General features: G+C 53.1%; 1 protein-coding gene across 1 annotated transcript in view; it reads left to right on the forward strand.

Annotated features, from left to right (window-relative positions):
- CMIP (c-Maf inducing protein) overlaps window positions 1-22,126 on the forward strand; it is a 267,356-nt gene that overhangs the window by 163,260 nt on the left and 81,970 nt on the right. Inside the window, exon 3 of the mRNA XM_055299683.2 lies at window positions 12,013-12,063. Coding sequence (XP_055155658.1) covers window positions 12,013-12,063 — 51 coding nt within the window. The remainder of the gene's footprint in view (window positions 1-12,012; window positions 12,064-22,126) is intronic.

The following is a 22,126-nucleotide window of genomic DNA, read 5'->3' on the forward strand; positions in this document are numbered from 1 at the left end:
CCGTCACAGAGCTTTGAGGCAGCCTCTTCCCTGTGCTGGGGGAGGCCCCATGCTTGAAGAGCCCCTCAGCCCCTGAGGAGACAGGGCCATAAACAAATGATTACTGAAATAATGGCTAAGACAGAGGCAACCCCAGAGGACTGGAAGCCCAGAGGAAGGAGGAACTCATTTGGCCTCAGGGGCCAAAGCAGGCTTCCCAGACAGGTGGCATTAGAACTGGGTGTAGAGGGATGAGTAGGAATGGTGGGGTGGGGGGCACACACCCCGGGCAGAGGGGATGTGTGTGCAAAGCATGAATATGGGGGACCTGGTTACTTGCTGCAGCTGGAGGAGGTGGAGAGATGGAGTATGGAGATGGAGGAGATGGAGAGCTGGAGGAGATGGAGAGATGGAGCTGTGGATGTGTCTAGATCTGTTGGGCGATGGCCAGATCACCCAGGCCTTGCCAGCCAAGTGAAGAAGCCTCGGACTCTGTTCCAAAGGCAAGAGGCAGCCGCTGAAAGCTCTGAAGGGGTAGAGGGACACTAGAGGAATCAGTGTGGTGGCAGGGCAGAGGGGCCTAGATCTGCGGGTGAGAGAGAGGCAGGAAGGCGCCCCTTGAAACAGTCCAGTTGGAGGAGAGGAGGCCCTGAGCCTCCACTTTCCTGCTCCACCAGCAAAGGGGCCTCATTCCTTCTGGGGCTGGAGGGGCATCCCTGGCCTCTGAGCATCACTCGCCACAGGGATGGAGGGGCAGTGAGGCTGAAAAGCAGAGAAGCAGTGCCTGGAATGTCCCTTTAACCCGGCTGTGGCCGCGGGCCCAGCTGTGATGACTCGCCTGGCCGCGACGTCCGGCAGGGCTTCAGGACAGAGCTGCCGCTGTGGTGCTGAGGAGCTGAGCGGGCGGGGAGTTTCTAGCTGCTCTAGTATCCCACTTGCTCACTGCCCCCTGCTCCCGTGGACAGCGCAGTCAGAGGCAGGAGCAGGAGAGGAGGAAGCAGAGGAAAAGGAGGAGGCGGCAGCTTGCAACTCCTCAGATCCAGAGCCGGGCTCTGAGCTAGCGCAGGAGCAGCGGACGCGGCCTCCCAACCCTTCCCCCCAGGGGAACCCAGGTGGGTGCAGCCCCTGCCCCTGGCAGCTGTGGTTCTCTCCCTAGCTGCCATTTCCATCAGGGGAGGTAGAACTGGATCGGCTTCTCCCTTGCTTCCCTCTCATCCTCACCCCCACGCTCTGCCCACTGTGGTGCGTGGGTGGTGTGTAGCTGGCTCATTCTATAGACAGGGCTAGCGAGTCTGTGTGGTTCTAGGGAGGCTGGGGTGGGGTGCGCTTGGCCCCGGTGTGGTGCTCAGGGCTTTCTTCAGTCCTGGTTGTATTCACGTGCCTTTTGTGACGGGTGGCAGAACCCTCTGCTTTGAAAGCCTTTAAAAGTAAAGGCTTGATTCACATACAACACACTGTATTAGAACCCAGAGCTATGGTGTCCCAGAGAACAACCCCTTCGGCCCTGGGGGCAGATCTTCCCTGCTCCAGGGTGGGAGTGGGGACCAAGAAACAGCCAGGTACCCATCTGGACAGCGTCACCTGAGTGCCCCTGCTCAGCAGAGGAGTGAAAGTGCCTCAAACGGTGCCGCCCGGCACAGCCCCCACTAGCCACGCATGGCAGCCCACATATGGATTTAATTTACTCAATCAAATTAATAACATAGTTCCTCAGCCCCCTTAGCTACACCTCCAGTGGCCAGGGGCCACACATGGCTAAAGGCTGCTGTGTCGGGCAGTGCAGATAAAGAACATTTCCATTGACACATGAAGTTCTGTGGAGCAGTGCTGACCTCGAGGCCTTTTCATTTTGACCTCATGCTGCAGGCACCTGAGCCCCTCCTGGGGCAAATCGCCTCAGATCACAGGGGGCTCTTCGATCTTGCAGTCTGGCTGTGCTGTAACGCAGTCTGCACCCTGCTGCATTACAGCACAGCCATTCTGTCTACAGACAAGGAGAATGGCGGGGCCCAAAGAGGGCTAGTGCCCCTTCCCTACCCCTTCCCTACCCCAGCCTGCCTGATCTCTCTCCGTCTCTGTCTCTTTCAGGTTCTTTGCATCCATGTGTGTCTGTTTTCCTCTGTCTCTCTCATGCCTTTTCTCCATCTCTCTCCCCTCCTTCCCCTTCCGTCCCCTCCTGCCTCTCCTCTTTCTCTCTCTTTAATCCTTGCTGTGGCTCACTCTGGGCTTCTCTTGCAGGTCCTTCCTCCAGTACTCTCACCACCTCTGAGCCTGTCCCCCAGTCCTCTCTGTGTGTCTCTCCCCTCTTCTCTCTTTTCCTCCTCCTCCCCTCTCTGTGTCTTCTAAGGAGCTCCTTGTAAAACTCTTACTTTGTTAGAATTTGAATCAATGCCTCTTGCAGACCTCGGGGAGCTGACCTGATCCTTCAAGGAAGGCAGAGAGGACATTCAGGCCCATGTCCCTCATCCCCAGCTCAGAGACAGAACAATCTACCAGCAGGTTGAGTTGCCGGACAGGGGCGTCCAGCCTTCCAGCATGGGTCCAACTGGTGTGTTTTGGATGCTTTGTGTTCTTCAGCGTGTTAACCTTACTGCCATGTTATTAGAATCCCTGGTTGCAGAAAGGACCTATTTATCCTGTTTCCTCCATTAATGCCCTTTCTGCTAGCATTTCATTGTGGGGAGGCCAAGCATGTAAATACATAGACAGTGTCATGAAAACGTCCTGAAGGTGCTCCTCACTGGCCCCTGGGATGGGGTAGTGGGCATTAAAGAGCAACGCGGCGCAGATCAGCTTCTGGGGGATTCTGCCTAAAAATTGAGTTGCTGCCCATCAGCAAAACTCAGACAGAGCCGCTGCTCCACAAACAAGGCTTCAGGCAAGATAAGAGCAGGGAGACCCACCTCCCAAGAGTGTCTGCTTCTTTCGGGGATGGGTTCCGGGACTCGGCTCTTCTCACCAGTGTTCTGGAAAGTCCTGCAGGAGGCAGGGCAACTGTTTACCCCAAACATTGGCAGCAGGGCAGGGACAGGGTGGGTTCCTTTCTTACTGGAAGGTAGCAAGCAGGACTTTTCCGGTCTGGAAAGCACCAGAAAGGTGTCACTCTCTAGCTTCCAGTAAGAAAGGAAGCTTGTTTTCCCTAAGAAACTGGGCCGGGGAAGGGGGGCTTGGAAAAGGTCGCTCACAGCGCACCCTGGGCTGTTTTTCTCACCTCTCGGAGACAATGCAACAATGAGAGAGAACTTGGCAAGTTTGGGAGAGGAAATTGGGCAGCATTTGCCTGGAACCAGGCCCTTTCAGCATTCCAAAGATTTAACACCAGAAGTCGGAACCAGCTGCCCGCCGGCTTCCAGGGGACTTGGGGTCTGGCTGGGGACCTCTCCCATGTCTGAATGGATTCTCCTCTGAGTGACCCTCAGGGTTGGGCTGGGGGACCTTTCCCAGGTCTGAATAGATTCTCCTCAGAGTGACCCTTGGGGTTCCAGCCGTGCCTTAGGTTCCCTTTGGGCTGGGTTCTCTTGGCTCAGCCACCAGCAGGACAGTATGGGGACTCTGCACAGAAGCGTGCCCCTTCCCCCAGCTGGAACGCAGCCTGGTCAGCTTTCCCTTTGCTTGGAAGCCCCTTAGAGATGCCTGTGCTGGGATTCAAGACATTGCCTAGCAGCCTATGTCCTTCTTCAAAAGCAGACAAGCCAAAGGAACAAGCAGTTTACAGCCCAGCCTTGTTCCAACCTTTGTGACTCCATCAGCCTCCACCTGCTCTCCTAGAGGCAAGTTCTGGCCCTTTCCTTAGTTTCAAGGTGAGGTCTCCTGCATGCCACATCCTTTCTCCTCCTGCTTCATCAGTAGGGCAGCTACCATGGAGAAATAATGCCCACGGATGTCCCACCCCAAGTCCTGGGAATCCACAGGAGCTCACATGCATTGCTTCATGTTCTAGGGCTAGATTGTAGGGAGGGAAGACTGTGGGGTCGGATAGACGTGAGTTTCTGCCCAACTCTCCTGGGCGCTAGCTCTGGAACCTTAGGCTCTAACCAGCCCTGGAACCCTAGGTTTTACCACACTGTAGCTGTGGAACCCTAAACCGCGGGAAGAACCTCTCTGGGCCTCATTTAATTTATCTGTGAAACGCACTCTAATACTTGTCTCCTTGGATATTGTGAGGCTCATAGATATTACACGTAAAATACTTAGTACTGTGCCTGGTACATAGTAGGTGTTCAAGAAAACACTGCCATGATCATTTTTATAGTGTTAGTCAAATACAGTTTGGGGAAGAGAGGGAATCAGAGCTGAAGAGTTCTTTTGAAGGTCTGTTGTGTGTGGACTTTCTTCACTGAGCAGAGTGGATATACGAATGCCCCATTCATCTATCCATCTATCCGCCCACCCATCCATTTATCCATCAGACTGTCCATCTGTCTTACCTGTTTTTCCATCCATCCATGTCTCCATCCATCCAATTCATTCATTCATTCATTCAACACTTCAACCGATCTTTCATTTAACAAACATTTCTCCGGGTTTCATGGACGCAGTGGTGCATAAGTCAGACGTGGTCCTGACCTCGCAGAGCCCATAGCCTGCAGAAGGAGGGCAACTAGACACGCAATTCCAGGACAGTGTGATGCGTTAGGCGAGGCATTCTGGCCTGTTTTAGTTGGGGATGGGGAGGGGAAGGCACCATCAAGACAGTCATTCTAGAGAAGTGGCATTTCAGGAGGGACCTGAAGGGTAAGTAGGAGTCCAGTGGGCAGTGGAGAGAAGGGGGTGACAGCAGAATGTTCCCGGTGGGAGTACGCGCTGCGTGGAAGCCAGTCTGAGAGCAGGGCGGGCCAGGTGCTGCCACAGTCATGAGCGGCCACGCATTCTAGGTGGCCGGAAGTGGCAAGGTGTTGTTTCTCACTTGTGCTGCGTGTCCACCATGGACCAGCGGGTGAGGGGAGTGTGCCAAGCACTGCATGGGTTCTCAGGGGCTCCCACGCGCGGGCCGCAGGTCACTTCAGCATGACATCAGCTCGTTGCATTGGCCTGTGTGCGTGACAGGAGCCCGGAGGGAAGAGACCTGGAAATGACTCAAATGACGACCCCAGCAATTCTGGGTGTGTGTGGTGTATGCGTTGGTTTCCGCAGTGGAAAGGTGGCAGCGGAGGAAAGGTTGGGTTAGATCTGGGTCCTTAACCCGTGGTCCATGGTAGATTCCAAAACTGCCTGCGCAGTCCTGCGTGTGGGACTGTGGTGTGTGTGTATGTACGTCTGTATGGTTTATGTGTGTGTATGGTATGTCCGCATGTGTGTGCGTACACGTTTCTCTGTGTGTGTTTATCTGTGTATGTGTCTGTGGTGAATGTGGTGTGTGTGGTATGTGTGCATGTGTGTGCCTGATATGTGTGCTTATATGTGGTATGTGTCTGTGTATACGGTGTGTATGCACATGTATCTCTGTGTGTGCATGTGTGTGGTATGTGCATATGTGTGTGTCCTGTGTCTATATGTGGTGTGCATAGTGTGTATCTCTGTGTGGTGTGTGCATGTGTGTGGTGTGTTTGTGTGATATGTGACTGGTGTGTGTGTGGTGTGTCTATATGTGATGTGTCTCTGTGTGTATATGGTGTACATGCATGTGTATGTGTGTGTGTGATATGTCTTTGTGTGTATGAGATGTGTATGGTATGTGTCTGTGTGTGGTGTGTGTGTATGTATGTGTCTGTGTGATGTGTGTGCATGTGTGTGTGGTGTATGTGGTACGTGTGTGTGTGGTGTGTGTGCATGTGTAACTATGGTGTGTGTGTGTATGGTGTATTTGTGTCTGTGTGTGTGGTGTGTGTCTGTGTGTGGTGTATGTGTCTTTGTGTGGTGTGTATGTTGTATGTGTCTGTGGTATGTGGCTGTGTGGTGTGTGTGCATGCGTAACTGTGTGGTGTGTGTGTGGTGTATGTATCTTTGTGTGTGTGGTGTGTGTGTGGTGTATGTGTCTTTGTGTGTGTGGTGTGTGTGTGGTGTATGTGTCTTTGTGTATGGTGTGTGTGTGTGGTGTATGTGTCTTTGTGTATGGTGTGTGTGTGGTGTATGTATCTTTGTGTGTGTGGTGTGTGTACATGTGTAACTATGGTGTGTGTGTATGGTGTGTGTGTGTGTGGTGTATGTGTATTTGTGTGTGTGGTGTGTGTGTGTGGTGTGTGTATGTGTGTGGTGTGTCTTTGTGTGGTGTGTGTGTCTGTGTGCGGGTGTGTCTTTGTGTGTGTGGTATGTGTGCCTGTGTAACTGTATGCTGCGTGTGTGTATAGTGTGTGTGTGTCTGTGTCTGTGTGTGTGTGTGTGGGGTATGTGTCTGTGTATGTGGTATGTGTGCATGTGTAACTGTATGGTGTGTGTGTGTGGTGTGTATGTGTCTGTGTGTGTGGTGTATGCGTCTTTGTGTGTGTCGTGTGTGCATGTATAACTGCTGTGTGTGTGTATGGTGTGTGTGTGTGGTGTATGTGTCTGTGTGTATCGTGTCTGTGCATGTGTAACTGGTGTGTGTGTGTGTGTGTGTGTGTGGTGTATGTGTCTTTGTGTGTGTGCATAAATGTTGACATTACATGGGTGTGAGTCCATAGCTTTAGATTCTCAAAGGGGTCCATAAACCCCTAAAGACTGAGAACCCCTGGATCAGGTGATCTTTAAACTCCCTTTGGCTTCTGATGGAAAGATGCTCATTGTTACAGTGGACAAACATGGCTGAAGCCTCTTGCCTTGTTCCAAAGTGCAGCCAGCCTAAACGGGGGTGGGGAGGGGACCGCGGCCAGCTTTCCTTCTCATTGCACTGGGGCAGAAGGAGCCGGGCGCGGTGGGTGGGAGATCTTGGCTGTCTCTGCCTCCCTGGAAGGAGGCGCAGGAGAGTTCTGCATCAAGGCTGTCCTCAGCCCGGCATCTCTGTGCCTTGCCTTACATGTCATTAATTCATTCAGCTGTTTTTTTTTTTTTTTTAACACCAGGCTCACTGGAGCAGTCGCAGTTAATCCTACGTGGATCCTGCCTCCTCTCCCAATCCTGTGGGTGGGACATAAATACCCAGCCAGCCTCAGGGCGTGGGCTGAGGGCTTGAAGAAGTGGCCGCCAGAAGCTTCAGGAAAGCAGAGGAGGGATGGGGTCCTGGCCGAGGTGTGGGGAGGGCAGGGGCAGGCACCGGAGTGTGCAGAGGCACCACACTGCCTGCTCCCAGCCTCAGCTTCCTCATCTGTAAGATGGGTGCGTTGAGGAGGAGAGGAGGTGTGTATGAGCATTTCTCGTGGTGCCTGGTACCGAGTAAACACCTGTGGTCTGTGGTTGCTAGTGACATGCGTCATCGCACTTAACTTAGTTTGCCAGCCTGTGTCATACCTGTTTAGCTGGGATCTGCAAACGGCTGATGAACCAAAACCTGCCTTCTTCCTGGAATGCCACACCGACCTCCAAGAGTTGAGAGGATACCAGAGAGGAACGGAAGTGGCCAGAAAGCCAAGTGTGGCTGGGGAAGGGGATCACCCCTTCTGTGGGAGGAAAGGCTTGGAAACCCAGATGGCTCTGCCTGGAAGGATGGGGCCGAGAAGAGACTGATGTGTAGCAGTGTCTGTGCTCAGTGGCTCTGAAGAAATCCCTCCCAAGCCTTTAGACATCAAGTGCTGCTGTGAGAGGCAGGCTACTGAGGACCCCGCCAAGACTGGAGGCTCCTGCATCTCAGCGGGAAGTCACAGGGTGCATGGCCAGGCCAGGTAGCTGGGGCCCAGGAGGAGAGATCTGTCAGTCATCCCTGCAGCAACTCAGCAGTGGGCCGGACCCAGTCTGGCAGGGCCAGAACCACCTGGATGTGAGCTCGGGGCAGAGGAGATGCCAGGAGCACCAACGGTGTGACCAGGAGAAGCCACAGTTGTGGAAATGCTGGTTCCTTCTTTAAAAATGCCTACGGGGCAAACACATCGGAATGTCCACTTTGAAAAGGAAGAAGGGGCCAAGAGCCAGTAGGCCCTGCGGGTCCCTCAGGGCTCTCATGTGCCAGCAGCCGAAATGGGATCTGGCCATCCCAAGCAGGAAAGGAATGTACTAGAAGGACGGTGGCAGCCTGGAGAATGGCCTGGAGCTGGGGTCGGGGGCATGCAGGTGGTAGTCCCATCACCACCAGTGCAGGAAGATGCAGGGCAGGACCCAGCTCTTCCCAGGTGAATTCTCCCTGCCCCATCTCTACAGCACTTGCCCAAGATCCAGAGTCCTGGGCAAGAACCTCTGCCTGGCCAAGCCAGAGGACCGGCTCACACACTGCTGAGGAGGGCTGGAAGGCCTCTCAGACTCACGAGCCAGGGAGGCCCCAGATGGGAAGTGCTGGGCTAGCCATCGTGGAGGACGGTCTGTGTTGGGTTTCACCACAGAGGCTGGGGAAAGGAGTCTCCTCTGGTCACTCTCTACCACCTGTGACAGCTGGGTCACTTTCCTGTTTCTTCCTTTGTTTCTGTGTTCATTCATTCCAGTGTAACCAATGCTGGCCCAGCCAGGCACTGCTCACCTAGCTGTGGAATCAGAAATAAGGTCTTGCCCTAAAGGCACTCCTAGTCCATTCATTCCTTTGTTCATTCATTCAGAAAACACCTTTTGGTCTCCTGGTGCTCCAGGCCCTGGGCTACAGCAGTGGGTAGAGCATGCGTGGCCCCTTCCCTCTTAGGGTCAGACATATATGCAGGGCAATTTGGCAGGGCCAGTGGACACAGAAGAGGGAGGGATGTGGGTATCCTCTACCTCCTTCCTTTTGTCTTTGCTTGACTGTTCCGTTCAGCCAGTGACAGCTTACAGGCACTGCCTGGGTCCACTGTGGACCCTCAGAGCCAATGGGACAACTCACATCATCGTTACACCAACCTGGTTGTACCTCCTGCTTTTATTTCCTATTGCTGCTGTGACTGATTACCCCTAACTTTGTGGTTAAAAGAACACAGATTTAGTCTCTTATGGTTCTGCAGGTCCGAAGTCCAACACAGGTCCCATGGGGCTAAAACCAAGGTGTCAGGACTATGTTCCTTCTGGAGGCTCTCAGGGAGAATTCGTTTCCAGCTTCTAAAGGCTGCCCGCATTCCTTGGCACATGGCCACATCACTCTGACCTCTGCTTTAGTCTGACTCTGACCCTCCTGCCTCCCTCCTGTGAGGACCCTTGTGATTTCACTGGGCCACCTAGATCATAGCCATCTCAAGACCTTGAACTTGGTCACATCCAGAGTCCCTTTGCCACACAGGGGCAAGAATTTGCCCCTGGGTCCCCAAGAAGATGAAATTCCCTTTATGTGCCAGAAAGCTCTGAACCGTCCTATGTAGAGTTAGAACCAGAAATTTAGGCCACAGAATCCGACAACTGAAAATCAGTGAAGACTACAGAAACAGGGCTGAGGATTTTGAATCTCTGTTAAGTTTACACTTGGCACGGCCTTTGGAAGTTACTTTCAACTAAGCATCTTGAGCCCCTGAAGTCCAGCCTCCCTGGCTGGACTCCCTTCAGGGTCACCCTCACTCTGAGAGCAGGCAGTTCTATGATCCTTTTGAAGCAGGAAAACAGCTATAGGGTTTGTGATTAAATGTAAAATTTGTGATTAAGTGTAAACTTAATCACAAGGGATTTAGGATGGAACATGTTTAGGGGGCCTTATTTTCCTTACCACCTCCTTCTCTCTCTGGTCCCCTTGGTGTGTGAAGAAGCACAGGAATGGATGTGGACCAGGCATGCCCTGGAACCAGCTCATCCCGGCTTCCACCTGCCCACCAGAGCCGACCGTGCCCGTCTCTCCCAAGCTCTGGCCCAGGGGTATCCCCTTGAAGGTGTGGAATCAGCCAAGATGGGATTTTTCACAACACGGAAATCCGCACACGCCGGGATCAGGGGTTTTTGTTCCAGAGAGCCTGATGTTAAGCATTTATTAGCACAGCCCTGGCCGTGGCTGCTGACGCTGCTGGCCCCTGTTTGTAGAGTGTTTGCACGTGCCAGGCACCGTGCTGAGGAAGCACTTTTCGTGGATTAGCTCATTGTTTGGGATCTTCGCACGGCTCTCCCCCAGCAGGGGTGTATTTTGTCATCCTAATGAATAGGAATTGTCACAAGAGCAGTAGAGCTTGGGCAGTGCTGATGGGAGGGAGCTCAGCAACAGTCTCTCCAGGGGGCTGTTTCTCCTCTTCAGCCTCCACAGCCCCAGGCAGGGGGCACAGGCTTGGGTTATCAGGCAACTTGCTCCAATCACATCACTAGACACGGCAGAGCCGAGACTTGAACCTGCACCTGTAAGAGGCTCAGCCCTTGTAGGAGTTCCTGTGTCACACGGAGGGCTTGCCTCCTGCCTGTTTGGCACTTGGGCGGACTCAAGCTCCACCAGTCTTGGGGTGGCTGGTGTGGATTCATGCAGTCCAGGGTTCAAAACCCTGAGTCCCTGAGCTGACCCACGAGAGCCTGATTCCTCACCACACTTGCTACTGGAATGGATCATTCATCCAAGGCCAGAGATTGCTCCAGACCCTGACCTGGAAGAGCAGCTGATGTTTCGTAGATGACTTGGGGAGCGGGAGGTGGTCACTTGGTGTAGCGTGACCCAGATCTCCTCGAACAAGGGTGAACCAAAGGGGTTACGTGCTTGAGTGTGTTTGTGCACGTCTGTGTGTATCAAGGCAGAAGGTGGACGTTCGTGCTTGGAGAGAGACTCCAGCCTTCGTCAGACCCCCTGAACCATCAGAGGCAGGGTCACTTTGGAGAGAGGGTTGTGGGTTCTGGTGGGGAACGCACGCTGCATTTCGGCCCAGCGTGGGGTGGAGGGGTAGCCAATGGAGAACTCAGAATGGTGTGGTGTTGTGGTTTACAGCAGGGATCGGATTACCTGGGTTCAATTCGTGGCCCTGCACCACATGTCTGTGAACACTAAGGAAAGTTTTTAACTTCCAAAGTCTCAGTTTCCTCATTTGTACCATGAGATGTTGACAGTACCGACTTCACAGAGCTGTCTTGTAAGGACTGAATGAACCAGTCCACACATAGGACTCAGAGCTGTGTCTGGCGCCCATGAAACACCATAGCATTACTGTTCTGTTAGCGGATCGAGAAAGGAGGTGAGAGCCACAGTGATACTCATGAGGGCTGGGAGGGCTGCCTTGGGCTGCATTTTATTGGAAAGGACTGGATGATGGCAGTGATAATGATAACAATAATAATAACAATGGCTGCATTTTTGACCACCTGCCACGTGCCAAGCCCGGTTCTAGATGTTCTACAAGAATAATTTCTGGTCCTTAAAACATCCCTGCAATATCAGGGTTATTGTCCCCATTTTACAGATGGGAAAATTGAGGCTGAGATGTCCAAAGACTCAGAACTAGTGTGGGGTAGATCAGAGAAGGTTTTGTTTCCCCCGCTGTGATGTTTAGCCTAGGTCTGCTGGGTGCCGTTTACCATGATCTTCTGCCATTGGCAGGAGAAGGTCATGGTTAAATGCACAGACTTCGAAGCCAGGCTGCCATGGGTTTGAATGCACTTCATCGTGAGATCTCAGGACCTTTATTTTTCCCTCTGTGAAATGGGCATAACGATAGGTGCCACCTGATAGGGCTGCTGTGAGGACCAAAGAGAGACTATGTGGATAACAAAAGCCCAATTCCTAGAACAGTCCTCATACACAGGCCCCCAGCCAGCCCCCACCATTCTCACTCCCAGGCCTGCAACCGGTTCATCCCAGCCCCTCCCATGCCCCTAAGTCCGGCTGTGTGTGCAGTTGAAGCTCTCAAGTCAGCAGTGTCTGAAGTCACTCATATACAGCAAAGGAAGCACATGGTGCTAGTGGTGTCTTGTTTTTAGGAAATCCTCCCTGGCCAGCCCTTCTGTTTTGTTTTTGCACACAACAGGCTCAGCTTAGCATATCTTTCAGCAGGCTTGTTAGGGTCACAGAGCAGACACTGTCCGCAGAGCAGGCTTGGGGGCTCACATGCTGGCCTTGAATTGCCCTGAGATGCTGCAAGCTGATGACTGGACCTTGCTGTCCTGTTCTTGTCGTTACAGGCTGCCAACAGCTACCTGCGAGACCAGTGGTTCCATTCTCTGCAGTGGAAGGTAAGTTCTGACTCGGTTGCTTGTTTAAAGCGACTCAGGCAGCGGCGTGATGGCTTAAAGCCAATCTGTCACCCAGAGGCATGAAAGTGGAGAACTCATGCCTTCCAGACGGTTCAGCTGAGGAACTTTGTTCCCCTATCTAAGAGCCCCTGGCCCTTCGTCCTCTACTGTTCAATTCCTATCCCCTGCAGTGCTGCAATGGCATTCTTGCCCTGGTGTTCTCAAACCCTATAGCTGTTTTCCTGCTTCAAAAGGATCATAGAACTGCCTGCTCTCAGAGTGAAGGCGACCCTGAGGGGAGTCCAGCCGGGGAGGCTGGACTTCAGGGGCTCAAGATGCTTAGTTGAAAGTAACTTCCAAAGGCCGTGCCAAGTGTAAACTTAACAGAGATTCAAAATCCTCAGCCCTGTTTCTGTAGTCTTCCCTGATACTCACTTGTCGGATTCTGTGGCCTAATTTTCTGGTTCTAGCTCTACATAGGGTGGTTCAGAGCTTTCTGGCACATAAAGGGAACTTCATCTTCTTGGAGACCCAGGGGCAGATCTCCTAAGAGGGGTCCCCCCGCCACCCAAGGAGCCTGAGTTGTGCCCCATGGCTCAGGCGATGGAAACCCTGACGTTAGGACCAGAGCGTGAAGCACGTACAGTCAGCTTCTCATTCCTGCCCTGCCTCCCTGTCTCTCCTTGTCTTCTGATCTTCTGGTTTAGAACAAGCTTTGACAGGCCCCTGGCCCCACAGCAGGTATGGCTGGAATGACCAGTGTGTCATAAGCTGTCATCCTTACAGTAAGCTGGGGAGCCACAGGGGATGAACGGCTGGCCCCATGCAGAGCTGGGTGCCATGTCACGTGTTGGGAGGACCCAGGGAACACTCAGGATTCCTCTCATGGCTCCAGAGGGGCTCCCCCAACAGCCAGGGTTGGGGGCAGAAAGGCAACCCCGCAGAATTACTTTCCTGGTCCCAGAGAGGGCCACTCCCCTCCTTTCCTCTGTCAGCTACTGGTCCTCTTGCTTTGTGCTGTGGTACCAAGTCTCAGAAGCTGAGCTGAGTCTCCACGTTGGGATTGCAAAGGGGAAGAGAGCTAGTTGTTTACTGAGCTCCTACTGTGTGCCAGGACTAGTGTGTTCTGAGCTCCTACTGTGTGCCAGGAGCTCTGCTAGGCTCATCATGTCCATTTCACCCTCACCACAACCACATAAGGTTGATGATTATCGTTGTTGCCATTTTCCATATGGGAAAGATGAGGCTCAGACTGGAGTCCAAGCTCTCATCATTAGGAAGGGGCTGAGGCAGGGCTCAGCTCGACCTTTCCAGCACCTGTATGTACTGGAAATTTCTGAATGTAGTAGAGTGAGAAGGCACAGATGTCAGCCAAGCAGGTAAGGTGGTGCACACCTGCTCGTGTGATCAGCAGGTGCTACTGAGAGCTCCATTTCCCCGGGGAGAACATCTCTGATGCCTGGGTCTTTCTTCGTGCCCAGGTATGAGTGTGTCTCAAGACAGGCGGGACATGCATCAGCACCTACTGGGGACCATCTGGGGGTCAGATGCCAAAGCAGTTGGGAAGGAGTACTGAGCGGTGGTGGTCATGGGGGTACCACCTCTTCCTTTCCCCATGGTGTTTTACTTGTGGGGCCTCAGAAAGTGACAGCCTTGCATTTTCTCTTAGCTCAGAACAGGGCAGAATGTACTTGGAGACACATTGCCTACCTGATAGGTTGGGGGAAAAATGCCTTATTTAAAAGGAGGCCAAGATGAGTGTCACTGAAGGCTGTCAGGTGCAGTATTCCACAAGGCTCTGTTTTCTGCCTTTCCCTGGTCCACATTTTCAACAGTGACTTACACGTGCACCCGGAAGGCAGCATTTGTGAAATCTGTGAGTATTGCACAGCTGCAAGGGGCGACCAAGATGATAGGCGATAGAAATGGACTTCAGGAGGCTTTGGCTAGAAAGATGATTTAAAAGCTCGGGCCTGAAACATTCAAATGTCAAGGATTGGCTAGGTGTGGCGGCTCACACCTGTAATCCCAACACTTTGGGAGGCCAAGGCAGGCGGGTAGCCTAACTCAGGAGTTCAAAACCAGCCTGGGCAACATGGCAAAATGCCATCTCTACCAAAAATACAAAAAATTAGCTGGGCGTAGTGGTGCGCCCATGTGGTCCCAGCTGCTTGGGAGGCTGAGGTGGGAGGATCACTTGAGCCCATGAGATGGAGGTTGTAGTGAGCCAAGATCGGTCCACTGCACTCCAACCTGAGTGATAGAGTGAGACCCCCATGCCCCACCCGAAAAATGTTAAGGTTTGCATGTGGGATTCAGACAGTTGATTGAGCAAGTCCAGAACTGGGATCACTGTGTTTCTAGCAGCTCTCATGAAGACCTGGATGTTATGGTGGCATCCAGTTTATTTATGGTTGCTAAATTTAATCAACCAGTTTAAAAAATTTTCAGAAAACCAAAATCCGGATGTCAAGGAAGTGGCAGATGCCTGGGTGCATGCTGGGCCACTTGCCAGGTGATCAGTGGTAGTCTTCGTTCTCAGGGTGTAAGCTTTGGCTGTGTCTACAGCATGCGTGAGACATAGTGTTTCTCCTTGGACAATTGCCCCCCAATAATTTAGGTATGCTGCCACCAGGTGGCAGTGATATTTCAGTGTTGGCAACTTGATCTCAATTGCTGTGGCTCTTGTACCCAGTTTTGGTGATATTTGGGAAGGCATGCTCTCCTTCCTTTTAAAATGGCAAAGAAACGTAAGGTGTTTTGGAGGTACCGCCAGCTAGCCAAATGAGCTGGGAAACCTGAATTTGGATCCTGATTCTGTGGGCAGATTCCAGAAAGTGTTCACCTAACTGAGATGCAGTTACTGAGTACCTATGAGATGCCAGGTCTGGCTGGGTCATTTCTGGTTCATTGTCGTTAAGCAAGTAAAAGAACCAAGGCCCAGAGAGATCAAGTGACTTGCCTATAGTTGCCCAGCAGATTTCAATCCAGATCTGTTGGGCTGTCCTACCTCCTCCTTGATCACACTGTGCCTTTTTCTGAGATTGGGACTCCACAGCCCTCCAAGGACATAACCCCTCTGCTTCTGCTGATACAGCCACTCTCTCCCCTCTTTATTTATAACCACCTGTTTGAGGTTTTTCTTTTTCTTTTCCTTCCTTGTTTCTTTTCTCTTTTCTCTGTCTTTAACCGAAAAAAAAAAAAAAATCAGCGGAACATCAAAATTGAGGACCTTTAGAAATTCCACCACCTCAGCTTGAATTTTTTAACTTTCTTTTTTTTATTATTATTATTATACTTTAAGTTTTAGGGTACATGTGCACAACATGCAGGTTTGTTACATATGTATATATGTGCCATGTTGGTGTGCTGCACCCATTAACTTGTCATTTAACATTAGGTATATCTCCTGATGCTATCTTGTTTTTGTCATTTTCTGTCCACCAATACACATTTGTCTCCTGTGGCTGCAGTGCACACATAGTAAGAATACATTCTTCTGTATGTAAAGAATGCCACTTCCAGCCTGGGTGAAAGTGCAAGACTCCGTCTCAAAAAAAAAAAAGAATGCCACCTCCTAAATACTGTGTCCCCATTGCTTAGTTTTTATCAAGTTGGACTTGCATCTCTAGGCCATTCCCAACAGGGGCAGCATCACCCCTAATGGGACCAAAATTGGTTCCTTGAGACTTAAACAAATCTTAATGATTACAGTAGTCTGTGGCCCTCCAAAGCTCGACCCTATTCCGTGAAATCTTATTCTTGAGTATTTCTTCCAAAGGGAGGACAGATGAGGGGGACACGAGGGTTCCTTAAGGGACAGTCATGAAAACAGGGTTGACAACCGCTGCTATAGAATCGACCTGAAATTGTTTAGTGGAAGAAGGCAGAGAGTGGGTGAAATATCCAGGTCATCTTGTTCACGCTTTTCCATCTGGGTAACGGTGTTGTTTTTGTGGCCTCAGCTCAGAACTTCGAGCTGTTCACACGCGGTTGTAGCTCCCATGTTGGAGGAGTTTGCGCAGCAATGGACACTGCATTTTGTGAATTACTTCCTCTCACTAAATAGGTTCTGTTCTTATCAACATTTGCAGATGGGGAAACCTGAGTGTAGAGAGGATAAGTCATTCGCACAAGGTTCCAAGTCCACCAAGAAGACAAGCGGGATTAGACCCTAAACATCCTTGTCTCTTTCTCTGAGCAGCTCTGCTCTTCCTCCCAGCCTTCCCGGCCTGGCCTCTGCCGTGTTGGGCTGGGAGACCTGAGGAGGCCTGGAGCCTGCAGGAGGAGGGCCAGGATCTCCCAACGCAGGGATGCTCCGCCTCCCAGCATTCGCTAGAGCAGAAGCTGCAGTCCTGAGGGTCCCTGGGGAGGCCAGCCCTGTTTGGTTTGGGTGGTTCAGCCCTTGAGGCTAATTCCCAGGGGTGTGGAAGCATTAAACAGTTATTCTGGGTTAATGAGGCTTCATTTCTGACTCAGATGTACCTCCTGGCTCCTGCCCTGGCCCTCAGAGGCCAAGCCCTGTGGCGACAGGCCTGTCTGCACACGAGGCTGTGAGGGGACAGGCCTGTGTGTGCGCGAGGCCGTGAAGGCCCAGTCTGTGGGGCAAGGCCAAGGGCGTGTTCAGGCTGCGAGGGGACCGTGTGTGTTTCCAAAGCATTGAGAAGACTGGCCTGTTTCTGTGTCCAGGGTTTCGAGGTGAGAGACCCAGGTTTGCACAGCTGTGAGGGACAAGTCTGTCCATGTGAACAGGCCCAGGTGACAGGTCCAGGCTACCGGGCTGTGAAGAGACATATAACCAGGCTCCTAGAGAAGCCCCGAGAAGCCAGGATGCACCTGCTGTGGGAGCTGGAGCTCCTGGTGCCTCTCTACCTTCTCGCTTCCTGAGAGGGGTTCCTCAGGCCGAGGCAAACAAGTCCTGGAAACCAAGATGGTTTTTCCCCAGGGGAAGCGAGGTCACTCAAAACAGCCCCAGGGGCCAATCCCCAGAGCGGGGGACCAAGGAGCAGACTGTGTGTCACAAGAAGCTAGCCTGTGTTCCTGTCCCAGGGCTGCCAGGGCCAGAGGAGTGCCCTTGGCTCTGGGAAAATCCCCGCCCAGCTTTGGATCCTTTCTGGCTGCCTGCCCTGGCCACGCTGCCTTCTTCTTGCTGGGCAGGTTTCCCAGCCCCCTAGGGTGGCCACAGCCCCTCGATCACCGCATCCAGGCCCAGGCCTCTGTCCCTCCTCTGTGGAGAAAGGTGGAAAAGAATGTGGGGTGTGTGAGTGTGAGAGTGGGTGTGTGTGCGTTTAAGAGTGAATGTGTGTGTGAGAGTGAGTGTGACTGTGTTGTGTGGGGTGACTATTGTATGAGTGTGGTGGGGTGACTGTGTGTGTGTGTGTGTGGTGTGTGAGGTGACTTTTATGAGTGTGTGTGGCATGTGTGGTGACTATTTTATGAGTGTGTGTGGCATGTGGGGTGACTATGCATGTGTGTGTGGTGTGTGGGGTGACTATGTTATGAGTGTGTGTGTGTGACATGTGAGGTGACTATGAGTGTGTGTGGGGTGACTGTCTTATGAGTGTGTGTCTGTATGTGTGGCGTGTGGGGTGACTTTTATGTGTGTGTGTGTGTGTGGTGTGCGGGGGTGACTGTGTGTGTGTGTGTGTGGCCTGTAGGGTGACTATTTTGTGAGTGTGTGTGTGTGGCATGTGGGGTGACTGTGAGAGTGTGTGTGTGGTGTGTGTGTGGCATATGGGGCGACTATTTTATGAATGTGTGTGTGTGTGGCCTGTAGGGTGACTATTTTGTGAGTGTGTGTGTGTGGCGTGTGGGGTGACTGTTGTGTGTGTGTGTGCGTGTGGCGTGTGGGGTGACTGTGAGAGTGTGTGTGTGGTGTGTGTGTGGCATATGGGGCGACTATTTTATGAATGTGTGTGTGTGTGGCCTGTAGGGTGACTATCTTGTGAGTGTGTGTATGGCGTGTGGGATGACTGTGAGAGTGTGTGTGTGTGTGTGTGTGGCGTGTGGGGTGACTGTTGTGTGTGTGTGTGTGTGTGGCCTGTAGGGTGACTATTTTGTGAGTGTGTGTGGCGTGTGGGGTGACGTGTGTGTGTGTGGCCTGTAGGGTGACTATTTTGTGAGTGTGTGTGTGTGGCGTGTGGGGTGACTGTGAGAGTGTGTGTGTGGTGTGTGTGTGTGGCATATGGGGCGACTATTTTATGAATGTGTGTGTGTATGGCCTGTAGGGTGACTATTTTGTGAGTGTGTGTGTGTGGCGTGTGGGGTGACTGTGAGAGTGTGTGTGTGTGTGTGTGGCGTGTGGGGTGACTGTTGTGTGTGTGTGTGTGGCGTGTGGGGTGACTGTTGTGTGTGTGTGTGTGTGTGTGAGAGTGTGTGTGTGGCCTGTGAGGAGACTGTGAGTATGCTGGTTTGGAGTGTGTTTTTTGGGCCTCAGTTTTCTCCTCTGTGGAATGGGGATGATCATGGCGTCTCGTCACTGGGCCGTGTGAGGATCGAAGGCTCTGGTGTTTGTGTAGCAGGCAGAAGGGATCCTGGTAGGAGCCCACGCATGGGAGCCTCTCATGCACCATCATCAGTGTGTCTCCGAGTGGGTCCGACATGGTGGGAGCAGCTGGCTCAGCCTTTCTCCCTTGCAGCCCCTTCCAGCCTCCACAGGTGGTCCCAGCTGACTCATGGCCTGTGAGGGCTAGGGTGGGTGGGAAGCCCGCCCTCGGGACTGTCTCTGCCTGGCCCTGGCCACGGAGTGTCCCCTGTGTCCAGCACTATGTGCCCCTGTGCTCCTTTGAGCCCGGAAACAGTTCTGCCGGGTCCACATCCCTCCCTGTCTCATAGCAGAGGGGACTGAGAGTCCAAGGGGATAAAGGATGAGGATAAAGGACAGTGCCAAAGCCACATGTCTCCCAGTGAGGGTCATGATCTCGCTTCCACCTCACGAGTGGCTGCGGCACCTCGGGAATGAGTCTGTTCCACGTCCCGTGCTGGGAGCTGGCGCTGTGGGACTACCACCCTCAAAGTCCGCAGCACCAAGGCAAAGTGCCTGGGGCTCAGAGAGGGGAAGCCCACCTGGCCAGAAGCCAAGGGTAGAGCCTGGGTCGTCTCCTCCCCACTGGCTGCACCCTCAGGAGGGCGGGATCCATCACCCTCATCGCCATGCAGGGGAAAGGCCCAGGGGACCAGGTCAGAATGACACAGGGCCCTTGAGCTGATGCCTCCCCTGGCCCCTCACTGAGGGCCATGCTAGAAGGGGGGATCCCTACGAAAGGGGAAAGCCTGAGGCTCCGCATCAGGCCTCCACTGGGGGCTGTCACCCCTGGCTCTGACCTTCCTCCCGGAGCCCACCTCCCCTGGGTCGCCTCCTGGTCATGGGAGCCTCCCTGGGGAAGAGCCACTCCTAGTGTGCTAGAGATGTGGCCCCAGGCACTCTCTCCACCAGGCTGCAAATCCCTTCCCAAGCTCACATCCCCTAAGTCTTCTTCCAGCCCAAGCCAAGCCCCCGGTTGCACCCCAAGGCCTCAGTACAAGGCTGCAGGTGGTCCTCGAGCCATGATGGACACTTACTCCTGTGCCGTGCATGTGCCAGTGCCTCACTTACTCACCTTGGTGAATCCTCACAGCCCTGAGGAGGTGCCTGTTCCTCCTGTTCTCCCATTTTACAGATGTGGAAACTGAGGCTGAAGTTAAATCACTCACTCAGGGTCACACAGCTATTCAATGGCTTAGCTGGGATTTGAACAGAAGTCTGAGTGAGTCCAGAACCTGAGACTTTAGGCACCGGGAGTGTGGCTCCCAACTGTACATGCACGCATGTACCAGACACACGCTACCCAGACACTTCTCACACCTGATGTGCACTTGGGAGCAGCGCCCCGGCTCCCACCTGTTCTCGTGGTGCATCTGGGTAGAGCCTGGGTGTTTCTGTTGCCTGAGGCTTGCGTGAGAGCTTTCCATTTTTCCCTAAGTCTCCCATCACCATTAGGGTTATGTGAATTGGCTGGGCTTGGTGGCTCACAGCTGTAATCCCAGCACTTTCGGAGGCTGAGGCGGGCAGATCACTTGAGGTCAGAAGTTCGAGACCAGCCTGGCCAACATGGCGAAACCCTGTCTGTACTAAAAGTACAAAAATTAGCTGGGCGTGGTGGCTGAGGCCTGTAGTCCCAGCTAGTCAGGAGGCTGAAGCATGAGAATCGCTTGAACCCAGGAAGCGGAGGTTGCAGTGAGTTGAGATGGTGCCACTATACTCCAGCCTGGGTGACAGAGTGAAACTGTGCTAAAAAAATAAATAAATAAAAATAAAAAAGATAATGTGAATTGACCTCTGACTAGGCAGGCCCCTGTTTCTCACGTAGAAGGGCTGATTGCCTCATCCTGTCTTGCACGCCTCAGCACAGCCACTGTCAGACCACCTCTCCCAGGCCCGGTGTCACACTCAGGACTGACCCGCTTCCACATCTTCCCCAAACACACTGGCTGCTGTGTCCCCTGACTTTAAACTTGAGGTTTGGAAGCCCAGATCTGGCCTTGCACCTGATTCACTCACTCCACACCATGTCTCTCCGAGGTGGCTCCTGGCTGGGCCTGTCCCCTCTAGCCCAGCTCATCCCTTGGTCTTGAGGGAAGACGTTGTCCTTGAACCCCACCCCACCTCCGTGTTGCCCATCTAACCCCATCTTGGCCACCTTCCTCCCTCTCTGTCTCCTTTTCGACCTTTTTACGATCACATCAGGGTCAGCGCCCCCGCTCCTGTCAGTTCTGACCTTGCAGTTCTCCTCCGAGGCTGCGTCCATCTTCACGCAGCCATTTTGGCAGCTGTGGCCAGGCACACGGACAGTCCTGTGAGCCTCGCCAAGGCATGGCAGCTCAGACATCCCAGTGCCGTGCCACAGCTCCCAAGGGAGGCTTCCTAATGGCTGCATAATTGTCCGCGAAGAGGCTGGTGCCGTTTACCAAAGGCCTCTGCTGTGGTCGCCATTCGGGTCGTTCCCAGCTTTCCTCAATGATAGATAATGCAGCCGTGACTGTCGCGTATCTCAGCTTTCCCTTTATTGAATTACTTGTTTAGGGCAGATTTCTAGAAGTGGTTACTGGGCCAGAGAGGAGGGGTATTTTTAGGTGGCTCTCACCACCTATTACGTGTTTGCTCCCAAAATAATACCTTCTGCAATGCTTCAGGGCCAGACTGCCCAGGTTCCAACCCTGATCCACCTCCTACTGGCTGTGTGACCCTGGACTAGTTACTTTCGTCTCTGGGCCTCTTCAGTCAAATGAAACCAAGCTCCCTAGTTTCTTATCGGGATTAAATGGGTTCATAGCTGTTCAGTATTTAGAATATCACCCGCCATGTGGTACCCACTCAGAACATTCACTCTTCTTCTCTGATGATCAAGGACACAGATGAAAACAGGCTCTTGGTGTCGGAGGGTGCTACGAGACGGGGCTGCAGAAGACGGAGGCACATGTGTGGCACGCAGGCCACCGACTCATGAGCCCAGGTCGGGCATCACCCGTCAGCCACCGCATGCTTTGCCCTGAGGCAGAGCTCTTCTCAACATAGCCCCTGCCTGACCTCCCAGTTGACAGAGGCAGTGAAAGTGTCCCCCATCTTGTGTGAGTGACCGCCCAGCCCTGTGGGGCGAGTGCTCCTGGAGGCCGGGTCAGTGCCACTGGCTCTGGGTGTGCCTCCATGGGGCTTTCTCACAGAAGCTTTTGTGGAGCTTCCAGGCAGGCACTGTGGGTCCATTCTTGGAGGGTCCTACCCTCGGAGAAGGAAAGCAGAACAGGGGAGGGGGCAAGGATGAATGGGAGTCGGCCTTGATCCTCTTCCAGGCCCAGCCACCTGCCTGCTTCATCCAGGTTGAAAAGGCAGGAATTCTATCCAGATTAATTTCTGGCACTCAGTCAAAGAGGGCTTTGTGACCTCTTAAGAGGGGATCAAAGGGATTCAGTGGAGAACGGTGAAAGGAGGGGCTTACCCCAGAGGCAGGGGGCCCAGCCCACTCCAAGGCTCCAGGAGGGGCCCTCAGTGGGAGGTGCAGCTGGTGACCAAGCAAAGGCCCTCAAGGCC

The sequence above is a fragment of the Symphalangus syndactylus genome, chromosome 11 (assembly GCF_028878055.3).
Source record: "Symphalangus syndactylus isolate Jambi chromosome 11, NHGRI_mSymSyn1-v2.1_pri, whole genome shotgun sequence".
NCBI classification, from domain to species: domain Eukaryota; kingdom Metazoa; phylum Chordata; class Mammalia; order Primates; family Hylobatidae; genus Symphalangus; species Symphalangus syndactylus.